The sequence below is a fragment of the Manis javanica genome, chromosome 1 (genome assembly GCF_040802235.1).
Source record: "Manis javanica isolate MJ-LG chromosome 1, MJ_LKY, whole genome shotgun sequence".
In the NCBI taxonomy this organism is placed as follows: Eukaryota; Metazoa; Chordata; class Mammalia; order Pholidota; family Manidae; genus Manis; species Manis javanica.
In genome coordinates, this window is record NC_133156.1 from 163,875,854 (window position 1) to 163,888,205 (window position 12,352).

Sequence of the window (12,352 nt, forward strand, 5' to 3'; positions counted from 1 at the left end):
ATGGAGAGGCCGCGGCCAGCCGCCGCCGCCGCCGCTGTGGGTGAGTGAGTCCGCGGGCCCTGGGTCCAGTCGGCGTCGGAGTGCGGCCGGGAGGGAAGGAGCCGCCGATGGCGCACTTTCGGCGGGAGTGGTCGTGCCGCCGCGGCGTCTTCAGCCCGGAGGCGGGCCGCCAGAGCGGGGTCGTGTGCTGTGCCGCTCGCCTCCCGGCGCCTTCCCTGCGCTTGCGCGGCGGCGCCGCCGAGACCGCCTGTCACCTCTCCGGGTACGCTTGCCCGGCTTCTCCAGAAGGAAGCCAAGCGTTCCTGCGGCCCGGATTTGTCTTCAGGCAGAGCCCTGGGTCCCAGGGCTGCGCCCCCCGCGAACTCTGACAGCTGCTCCGGGGCTGGTCTGACCCTAACGCCATCGCCTCTCCGGTCCGCCCGCGCCCTGGGGGCTGACGGCTAAGGGTCCTGCGTTCCCTGCCCTTCGGACGCGCCCGGGGCCCCTGCTGCCTGGCAGATTCCTCCAGCTCAGATGCCACCTTCCCCGAAATGCACGCGGTGTTTCCACAGCTCCAGTGAGAACCCCTGTGGGCTCTGCTCCGGGTCCTGGGCGCTGTCCCGGCACTCACACCATTTTAGGAGTTTTTTTTGTGTTGGTTTGGTTTTTCTACAGAAGTTCCTTTTTTTGTGTAACCAAATGCCATTCTTTCCTTTTTAAGTTATTCAGATCTAAGTTAAGAAAGCTAAACTTCAGCAATAGAATAGTCACTCTCTTTTTTATTTTTTAAAGGATGCACAACTCATTAATTCATTTAAAATTCATATTGGTATATACGGTATCGTAGTGCTCACTTTTTCCACTAGGTTTCTTTCCGAGAATGATATTAGAAAGCATTAGAATCACAAAGATCTCCCACTTGAAGATAATGGCATATGCCAAAGGATCACATTTGTTTGAAAGCTTTCAAGAGTACACAAATCCGAATGTGGCAAACTAATAGTAAACAGGAGAATTTGAGTGTGATTGTAACTGAGAAATGTAAATCATGCCTAGAAGTAGGAAAACAATAACCAAAGGTAGGATCTCCATAACAGCTACAAAAGAGCATAAAGAGGGAAAATTGTCAGTAGATCCAGCGCATTGTCTAGGCAATAGGTTGTTCGGAGGCAGAAATCTCTTTGGAAATGAACTGCCATCCATCTGTTTCTGACGCAAAAATCTCTTTGGAGATGAACTGCCAGTTATACAAGATATGAATCCCCCGTCCCCATAGCTAATCTGTTGGAGGTGATCAGTTTGTTCTCTTTGGTTCCTGTCCCTACTGCAACAAAGAATTGAAGGGCAGAGACACAGTAGTGAAGCAGAATTAAAGTTATTTAAATATACTCTAAGGGAGGACCAAAGTAAAGCCAAGGTAGATAAAGGCAGGTTTACTTGCTTATCTGGAGTAGGACAGAGAGAGTGAAGACTTATGCTTAAAGTCTGGAAGATAGAATGGAATAGCAAAGTGACAAAGACACCACTGAAAGAGCAGAGAGACAAAGTACAGTAAGTTGAGCAGTATAAAAGTCTTTTGAAAATACACACCCCAAGGAAGGGGAGTGTGGGCAATCCCAGAGAGGAGGAGGAGCACCCAAAGCCTGGGATTGTGTCTACTAAGGCTTTCAAGAATGGGGCAAAGGTATAGGGTCGGGGGTATAGGCTTGTCAGGCGGTCTCATCTCATGATTCTATCTCTGGTGAGAGACAGTATGTCATTTTCTATAGCCAGTCTTCTAGTTTATTTTGTAGGACAAACTTTTTGTTCCTCTCTAAGTTAGTGGCTACCCCCAAGTATTGGGAACACATTAGTTAAGACTGCATGCCTTGCTGTAAGAGAGTCGTTGGGTGAATCTAACTTCCCAGTTCTCTTTCAAAAGTGGAAATTCAGCTTTAAGATAAGTCTCTCCTGTTAATATGCTAATCTCAGTATTTTTTAAGGAAAATTTATCATAACGCTTGTCCCTTGTCTCTGCCCTATCTCACCTGCATTAGAGCAAGTCTCAAGGTCAGCCAAGATTCAGAGCATGTGGAATGAACTCACATTGAAAGCGTGTGAGTGCTCTCTGGCTTAAACGGATTAACTCCCTCAGTTCTTGGTGGGCCTCACTCTCTTTTCATCCCATTCATATAATTAGGTAGGAGCGAGTAAGCAGACAGACCCCTTCCTCTGCCTTCCCCGTCTCCGCCCCCTAATCCCTGGCAACCATCCTGGGCGCTAGCTAGGTAGGGGCCGGCCACCGCAGCAGCTGCAGCGAGCGCGCGCCCGCGCCCGCCGCCAAGATGTGGGCGGCGGCGGAGCCTGCCCGGAGGTGCTCTCGCTCGGGAGCGCGCTTCGCTCATACAGTGGTTTTCTTACGTCACAATCCAGAGGCTACGGCGCGGGAGGGGCGGAGAGTCGGAGGAGGGAGCAGCGCGCTCTCATTGACTGCGGTCTCCCGCTATTGGTTGGTCGGCGAGGAGTGGGGTGTCCTTCGGTTCTGCGGTTCTGAGAGCGTTTCTCCAGCCACTCCAGAGGGCGGAGGAGGAGGAGGCTAGAGCGCGGCGGTGATTTTTGTGCCAGGGCTTTACAGAGGCGCACTGAAAAGGCTGGCGGGGCTCAAGAAACTGAGGGGTTAGGAACACACGTTCAAGACCCCTCCCCTCGGGGAGGGGTCGAGCCCTGCCTGTCGTTGGTAAGGGGCTGCGAGCAAGGAAGGCTCCGCGGGTCGAAGCGGTTTCATGCCCACTGGTGGCTGGAACGTTTTGAGCATGGGGGCCGCTTTGAATCCTTAGCGTAGTATCTAACGTATTTCATTGATTTCCTCCTACTTTAGCGTTGACCAATTCCCTAGGCATATTTTTTGTGATAGTTCCTTTTACAAATATCTGTAAAATGGAGAACGAGAGTTTTATGCCCCTTGTGGAGCAGTTCATGACCAGCCCCTTGGTCACTTGGGTAAGTGGGGTGTTATTTATCGTATTATTTTGCTGCATTATTTGTGGCTGCAGAGATGGAGGTGGGCGTTCAATATCGTGATGATCGTTCTGTTCCAGGTTAAAACGTTTGGACCTCTGGCTGAAGAAAATGGGACCGACCTGGATGATTATGTGGCTTTGGTGGATGGGGTATTCTTGAACCAGGTCATGTTCCAAATGTAAGTGTCTTTTTCTTTTCTAGATAACTTGTTTTATTGAAAAATTGCATACTGTAAACTTAGAATTTATGTTTTAAGCTCCTGATTTGGTTCTTTGGCCAGAAAAATTCAAGTGACTCAAGAATTGGACCTTGAAAGGAGCAGTAGTCTTACATGCCCAGCCCATTTATCACAACCCAGTAATTATACTTGTTAAAATTGTGAAGCTTAAATTTTTCATTCTCCAAACCAAGTCTTGTCATTTATTATCTTCAGTGCTGAAATCCAAACCACACAGTAACCACTTTGATTATTGGTAAAATGAGAGAGAGAATGAGAATAGTTTCCTAAGGGGAAAAAAACCTTTACTGTGAAGTTATGTATATTTGATGCAGAAATGTTTCTCATTAACCTCTGTGTCTAAAAATAAATGGCTCAGAATTTGAAACTGGTGAAGTAATAACACATTTTAGAAGAGAGAATTTCAAACAGTTCTGATTGGTGAGGACTGTTGCTGCAGCAAGTAATTTAAATGTGTAAAATGACCGAAGTCTGATTAGATGACTTATCATGTGATTTATTAGATTAATATTTGTGGGATTATTTTAAGGTACTCTTAGAGCTAATTTTGACATGCAGGTTACTGAAATCTTGACTTATTCTCTAGTAACAATTAAGTATTAATAACTCATTAAATTCCCACGTATATAAAACATAAGAATCTCCTGAAATTGAAAGCTATACACTACTCTTGTTATCAGTTTTATTCAAAAGAAATAAAGCTAAATATATGTTATTTTGAACACAACTGTAATATTCAGCTTGATAACCTATAGTGATGTATTTAGAATGCATGTAAGCTACACTACCTAAAATGATAAAATGAAGTTTTATTTCACTGGTCCAGCTACTAGTATGATTTTAATATTCAATTACCATCTCAAAAACACATTCCTACTTAATATGAACCCAATATCATAAGCATAAAAGACCAAGATTTTCCTACTAAATCATTATCTAGTTGTCATCAAGATTTCAGTAACCTGCATTTCAAAATTAGCTCTAAGGTTTCATGACTTACATTCAGGTCTTTGATCCATTTTGAGTTTACTTTTGTGTATGGAGTTAGACAGTAATCCAGTTTCATTCTCTTACATGTAGCTGTCCAGTTTTGCCAGCACAAGTTGTTGAAGATGATGTCATTTCCCCATTGTATATCCATGGCTCCTTTATTGTATATTAATTGACCATATATGCTTGGGTTAATATCTGGACTCTCTAGTCTGTTCCATTGGTCTATGGGTCTGTTTCTGTGCCAGTACCAAATTGTCTTGGTTACTGTGGCTTTGTAGTAGAGCTTGAAGTTGTGGAGCATAGCCACCCCAGCTTTATTCTTCCTTCTCAGGATTGCCTTGCCTATTCTGGGTCTTTTGTAGTTCCATATGAATTTTCTAACTATTTGTTCTATTTTGTTGAAAAATACTGTTAGTATTTTGATAGGGATTGCATTGAATCTGTTGATTGTTTTAGGCAGGATGGCCATTTTCACAATATTAATTATTCCTACCCATGAGGATGGAATGAATTTGCATTTATGGGTATGTTCTTTAATTTCTCTTATGAGTGTCTTGTAGTTTTCAGAGTATAGGTCTATTACTTCCTTTGTTAGGTTTATTCCTAGGTATTTTATGCTTTTTGATGCAGTTGTGAATGGCATTTTTTTCCTGATTTCTCTTTCTGCTAGTTCATTGGTAGTGTATTGGAATGCAACATATTTCTGTGTATTAATTTTGTATCGTGCAACTTTTCTGAATTCTTATAGTAGATCAAGTAGTTTTGGAGTAGATTCTTTAAGGTTTTTTATGTACAATATCATGTCATCTTCAAACAGGAACAGTTTGACTTCTTCCTTACCAATCTGGATGGCTTTTATTTCTTTGTGGTGTCTTATTGTGTGACTAGGACCTCCAGCACTATGTTGAATAAAAGCCGGGAGAGTGGGCATCCTTGTCTTGTTCTCAATCTTAAAGGAAAGGCTTTCAGCTTCTCGCTGTTAAGTATGATGTTGGCTGTGGGTTTGTCACATATGGCATTTATTATGTTGAGGTACCTGCTGTCTTTACCCATTTTGTTGATAGTGTTTATCATGAATGGGTGTTGAATTTTGTCAAATGCTTTTTCAGCATCTATGGAGATAATCATGTGATTTTTATCCTCCTTTTTATTGATTCAGTGGATTATGTTGATTGATTTTCAAATGTTGTACCATCCTTACATCCCTGGGATGAACCCCAGTTGATTATGATGTATAATCCTCTTGATGTATTTTTGAATTAGGTTTGCTAATATTTTGTTGAGTATTTTTGCATCTATGTTCATCAGGGATATGATCTGTAGTTTTCTTTTTTTGTGGTGTTTTTGCCTGGTTTTTGTATTAGAGTGATGCTGGCTTTATAGAATGAGTTTGGAAGTATATGCTCCTCATTTATTTTTTGGAAAACTTAAAGGAGAATGGGTATTAAGTCTTCCCTAAATGTGTGATAAAATTCAGCGGTGAATCTATCTGGTATGGAAATTTTGTTCTTGGGTAGTTTTTTGATTACTGTTTCAATCTCATTGGTGGTAATTGGTCTGTTCAGATTTTCTGTTTCTTTCTGGGTTTGCCTTGGAAGGTTGTATTTTTCTAGAAAGTTGTTCATTTCTTCTAGGTTATCCAGTTTGTTAGCATATAATTTTTCATTGTACTCTCTAATAATTCTTTGTATTTCTGTGGTGTCCGTAATGATTTTTCCTTTCTCATTTCTAATTCTGTTTATGTGTGTAGACTCTTTTTTTCTTGGTAAGTCTGCCTAGAGGTTTATTTATTTTGTTTATTTTCTCAAAGAACCAGCTCTTGGTTTCATTTATTTTTTCTATTGTTTTATTCTTTTCAATTTTATTGACTTCTTTTCTGATCTTTATACTGTCCTTTCTTCCACTAACTTTGGGCCTGATTTGTGTGTTGTTCTTTTTACAGTTTCAATAATTGTGAATTTTGACTGTTATTTGGGATAGTTCTTCCTTCTTTAAATAGCCTGGATTGCTATATACTTTCCTCTTAGAAGTGCCTTCACTGCCTCCCACAAAAGTTGGAGCCTTGCGCTGTTTTCATTTGTCTCCAAATATTGCTTGATCTCTGTGTTAATTTGGTCATTGATCCATTGATTATTTAGGAGCATGTAGTTAAGCCTCCATGTGTTTGTGAGGCTTTTTGTTTTCTTTGCAGAATTTATTTCTAGTTTCATACCTTTGTGATCTGAGAAGTTGGTTGGTACAATTTCAATCTTTTTGAATTTGCTGAGGCTCTTTTTGTGGCCTAGTGTATGTTATATTCTGGAAAATGTTCCTTGTACACTTGAAAAGAATGTGTATCCTGCTACTTTTGGGTGTAGAGTTCTGTAGATGTCTATTAGGTCCATTTGTTCTATTGTGTTGTTCAGGGTGTCTGTCTCCTTACTTATTTTCTGTCTGGTTGATCTGTCCTTTGGAGTGAATGGAGTGTTGAAGTCTCCTAAAATGAACACATTGCATTCTATTTCCCCATTTAATTCTGTTAGTATTTGTTTCACATATGTTGGTGCTCCTGTGTTGGGTGCATAGATATTTTTAATGGTTTTATACTCTTGTTGGACTGACCCCTTTATCATTATGTAATGCCCTTCTTTGTCTCTTGTTAATTTCTTTGTTTTGAAGTCTATTTAATCTGATACAAGTACTACAACACCTGCTTTTTTCTCCCTATTAGTTGCATGAAATATATTTTTCCATCCCTTCACTTTTAGCCTGTGGAAGTTTTTGGGTTTGAAGTGAGTCTCTTGTAGGCAGCATATAGAAGGGTCTTGCTTTTTTATCCATTCTGTAACTCTGTGTCTTTTAATTGGTGCATTCAGTCCGTTTACATTTAGGGTGTTTATTGAAAGATATGTACTTATTGCCATTGCAGGCTTTCGATTCTTGGTTACCAAAGCTTTAAGGGCAACTTCTTTACTATCTAGTGGTCTATCTTAATTCACTTATTACGCTATTATAAATACAGTCTTGTGGTTCTTTTTTTCTCTCCCTTCTTTTTCTTCCTCCTCCAGTCTTTATATGTTAGGTGTCATATTCTATACTCTTTATGTATCCCTTGACTGACTTTGTGGGTCACTGATTTAATTTTGCATTTGGTTACTATTTAATTGGTCTACTTCCTTTGCTGTGGTTTTATTTTTTCTGGCGACAGACATTTCGTCTTAGGCACACTTCCATCTAGCGCAGTCCAGTTAAAATACATGATAGAGATGGCTTGTGGGAGGTAAATTTCCTCAGCTTTTGCTTATCTGGGAATTGTTTAATCCCTCCTTCAAATTTAAATGATAATCTTTCTGGGTAGAGTATTCTTAGTTCTAGGCCCTTATGTTTAATTGCACTGAATGTATCATGCCACTCCCTTCTGGCCTTTAAGGTTTCTGCTGAGAAATCTGATGATAGCCTGATGGGTTTTCCTTTGTAGGTAGTCTTTTTTCTCACTCTGGATGCTTTTATTACTCTGTCCTTATCCTTGATCTTTGCCATTTTGATTATTATATGTCTTGGTGTTGTCCTCCTTGAGTTCCTTGTGTTGGGAGATCTTTGGACTTCCATGGCCTGAGAAATTGTTTCCTTCCCCAGATTGGGGAAGTTTTCAGCAATTATTTCTTCAAAGACACTTTCCCTTTTTCTCTCTCTTCTTCCTCTGGTACCTCTATAATGCAAATATTGTTCTGTTTGGATTGGTCAAAGAGTTCTCTTAATATTCTTACATTCCTAGAGATCCTTTTTTTGCTCTGTGCCTCAGCTCTGTATTCCTGTTCTCTGATTTATATTCCATTTATTGGCTCCTCTATACCTCACCTAATATGCTTTTAAATCCCTCCATTGTTTGTTTCATTTCCATTGTCTCCCTCCTGAATTCATCCCTTTGCTCTTAAATATTTTTCTGTATCTCCATTAGCATGCTCATGAGTTTTTTTAAATTCTTTTTCTGGAAGATTGGTGATTTCAGTCTCACAGAGCCCTCCTTCTGGTGTTTGAATGGTTTTGGATTGAAAAAGGTTGTTCTGCATTTTCATAGTCCTAGAACAATGGGAGTGGTTGCCAGTGAATGACATGGTGTCAGCTGGGAGGACAAAGTCCCTTCCTGCTTGCCGGTGTCCTTGCCTGTGTCCACTGTCTGTGCTGGTTAACCAAGCACAGGGAGTGACCTCTGGGTTAATCCCCTAAAGTGCTGTGAGCTGGGTTGCCCTTGGGATGGCCTAAGGCAATGGTGGGGGTCGTAGGTGAGCGGCGCAGTTTCCACTGGGATAACAAAGCCCCTTCATGGCTCCCGGTCTCAGCACCAATGTCTGCTGTCTGTGCCATGCCAGTCAACCATGCCCAGGGAGCAGCCTCTGTGTCTGGGCCAGTTAGCTCTGTGCAGGGAGAACCCTCTGCATTAAGTTGTGTAGTTGCTGTAGGTGTAGCTGCCCTGCAGCTAGTGTGCAGCAGTGGCAGGACAGCTGGTTTGTGCTAAGGTTCCGGTGGTGATGAAGGAGCGGCAGACTGCTTATCACAGTGATGGGCCTTGGGGCTTCACTGCCAACCAGCGGAAAAGGGCGCCTAAAGCTCCTGAAAGTTCCCAGCCTTCTGGGTTGAGTGCACTAGGACGATTTTGTACACCTGTTCTTTCTCCTAAACCCTTGCCTCTTTAGCAGCCCTCTGACTGTTGAGAGATCCCTTAAAGCACCTGCTTTTCTTTTGTCCCAGGGCAGCTGGTTGTGGGAATCTGTTCACATCTTAGTCTCAGACTTGGCTTTTCAGTTGCTCTTACTCCAGAGCACCATGCAGTGTGGGTCTGTGCCTCTCAGGTAGATTTCTGGGGCTGGGTATTCAGCAGTCCTGTGCTCCCACTCACTCCCTGCTCTGATTCTTTTCCTCCTGCTGGTGAGCTGGGGTGGAGGGGGTGCCTGGGTCCTGCCAGATTGTGGCTTTGTACTTTACCCTTTTCCATGAGATGTTGACTTCTCCCAGATGTAGACTGACTGATGTACTGTTACTTGAGGTCACTCTTTTAGGAATAGCTGTATTTGCTGTATTTTTAAAATATAGTAGTTTTGGGAGATTTCTGCCACACTACTCATGCCACCATCTTTTCTCCCCTCTGATTTTATTTTTATGTTATCTCAGCATTGTTTTGCTAGTTCAGTGATTAATATAGCTAGGTTGATGAAACTTATCAACTTCATTCTGAGTGAGAGGAGGCCTGCCCCTAATCTTTGTGAGACCCAGGCAAGCATTAATTTACCACAATAGTTCTAAATATTTAAAGGTTATAACCAACTTAATGAATTGTTAAATATGTTTTTGTCTTTTGTCTTGATACATATGTTTTCATAATGACTTAAAAGAGAAGATTCAAATTTAGGATTTGTTGAATTTAGAATTCATACACGCATAGTTTCCTACCCCAGCTTCCTCCCCCATCCCTTTTTCTGTTTGGCACCATGAAGAGGTCTCATGTGTGTGCCTGTGGGTTTCCTGCATGCATGTCCAAGGTGCTAACTCTTATACTCCCTCTTCTAGTTACTGCTCCTTGGCCCATGCGTCTACATGTGTGTAGCATAGTCCATCCTTAGAACAAGTGGCCCATTCAGGCCTTGAAATTGGGTTGGAGGTATTTGAGCAGGAAATTCCAGAGTTCTAAGTGACTGGAGTGTCATTTAGAAGGAGGAGTGTATGGGTACATTTTCTTATTTCCATGGACTTCTTGCCCAGTGGTGAGGGGTGTGGCCCTGAGGAGGGCCAGTCTGGAACTCAGGGCTGAGCCCTCTTTTTCCAGTATCTTAATATAGTACTTACCGAGAGAAGTGTGAAAGGATGGTTCATCAAAGATCAGTCTAGTCAGTGAATGGTTTCTCAGTCCTTACTGCGCGACTTACTCTATATGACAAACTATCTGCAAGGTGTTGGGCATATGATGCTGAATAAGTAAGGTATGGTCCTTGTTTGCTGGTAAGGGGAGACAAGCATGTATACAAATTGTAGTGTGATGTATGTGCTGTATCCTGTAATTGAGTTCTTGATACAGTGTTGCCACAAAGTGATCTGATGAGTTATATGGAGGAAAGGCTTTTTGGAGGAAGGAGCATTTGAACTAGAACATAAAAGTTAAAATTAAGTAGCAGCAATTGGGTGAATAAGAGTCATAACCAGAAGTAGGAGGAAGGACATTTTAAGCAAAGAAAATAGCATGAAAAGTGGCATTAAAGATGTAGATAACAATGGTGTAATTAAAGAACTCTAGGTTATTTGGTATGGCCAAAGCAGAGATTTATTTTTCTTGCTAATGGGAAATGAGTTTAAAGAGGTGGGGATTGGGAGATTGTAAAAGAATGTCACTCCCCATTAAATTTTTTTGTTTTAGGAAAAAATATTTAACATAAAAATGGTCTTTAGGTTAACATGTGAGTTTGTTCTTAGCGGATTAAGAAATTATTTTTTAATCCTTAATTTTAATTTATAATATAGTAAATATAGGTAGATACAACTCACATAAACAAAAGCTTTTTAGAGTCCTCAGTAATTTAAGAATGAAAAAGGGTGCTCACACCAAAAAGTTAGAAAACTACTAGTCTAATATTTGAAGGAGTCAGATATTGAAGACTGGCTCATTCTAAGAAGTAAAGCATAGATCTTCAGTCATTTTGTCCAGTTCAGATAAAACCAAAGTTAAGGGTATGTATTGGGTTTGATTTTTATTTTGTTTGTGTCCATTTGCAATTTGTAAATCAGAGCATTGGTTCTCTTGATTTAATACTTTTTTTTAAACCACTTATTTCCCTGATTATACTCAAGACTGAGATGCCTTCTTACTTGGATAACCTTAAATGGTGATAATTATTTTTCATAAAGCACTCATCCTGGTATATGTACATTTGAAGTTAGATATGCAAGTTAGTTATTTGAAATGTTCATCATGACATGGAAATATTATAAAATATACCCCAAATTAAAAAGAAAACCCTGTATATACCTACTTGTCAGTTAGAGTGGCATGATCAAAAATGAGTCCATGTTGTGAAGCACCAGCACTAAACAGATGGCCCAGGAAGGTACATAACAGGTGTGCAGTCTGGGCAGAAGAACATGAAGCCATTAAAGCTATCAGTTTTCTTTTTTTTGTAGATACTGATCTATGAACAAATAAAGACATAATCTTTGGTTATACAAGGACCAAATTTAGAATATTAGTGTCACAGAACTGCTAACTTTTCCTTTATTTCTTACCCTAATTTAAAAATTAGCTATATACAGTGGTAGATAACACTACTGTTTATTGTAATTAATGCATCTGGTCATAAGTAGATCATTTATAAATGTGAAATTTCTGGAGGCCCTCTTTTATCGTCATCTTATATTTAGCTTCTGGCAGGACGGATTTGAGCTGTGTTGCTCTAGGCTATTTGCCTCTAAATAAAGCATTTTTCTCTTTTCATCATGTGAAAGGAAATGGTCAATCTGAGAGAATGTTGACTTGGAAATAGCTGCATATGATTAGAAAGGTACTTGTTCACATATCACATGTGTATAATTCCATAGGTTTTCTGTAATTTTAGAAAAACAGATCTTTCCAAAGAAAAGATTTTTAAATAGTATGCCTTCTAAAAGAGTTTAATCAAAACTTCATGAACTATGATTCTGTCTATTCTGAATTAATCTTTGGTTAACATTTTAATTATTAAGTGTGAAGGAAAGAGAATATTGAGAATACTTGATAGACTACAGTTTCCTTTTAGACAATTTTAGACTCCTACTATAGCCAGTTTGTTTAAATTACTGTACTGTGACTTCTACTATATAAAGAAACAAACCTTAAAATACATGCAGGCATAGAGTTTTTTCTGTTTTCACACAGAGTGCATACTTTCTACAAGAGAAATTTTTTATACTGTTTTGTTTATGCATAGTCTCTCACACTTGTCTTATTGAATCTCTATCATTGAATCCTACGAATACATAGCCTCATTAAATGTGATTCAGTTAAATAATAGTCAGATACAATTACTTACATTTTTCCCTAGAAGTAAAAAAAATAGACAGGCTTCATGAAACATAATTTTTTTGTGGGTATTTTTTCTCCCTTTAGAAAATGTTTACATGGTTAAAAGGATTAGTTAATAC

General features: G+C 40.2%; 1 protein-coding gene across 1 annotated transcript in view; it reads left to right on the forward strand.

Annotated features, from left to right (window-relative positions):
* The first annotated feature begins 2,402 nt into the window (after positions 1-2,402).
* The window catches only part of LOC108388320 (girdin-like), a 101,018-nt gene continuing 91,068 nt past the window's right edge, over positions 2,403-12,352 (forward strand). The window contains 2 exon segments of the mRNA XM_073240088.1: positions 2,403-2,958; positions 3,057-3,157. Coding sequence (XP_073096189.1) covers positions 2,896-2,958; positions 3,057-3,157 — 164 coding nt within the window. The 5' untranslated portion in view covers positions 2,403-2,895.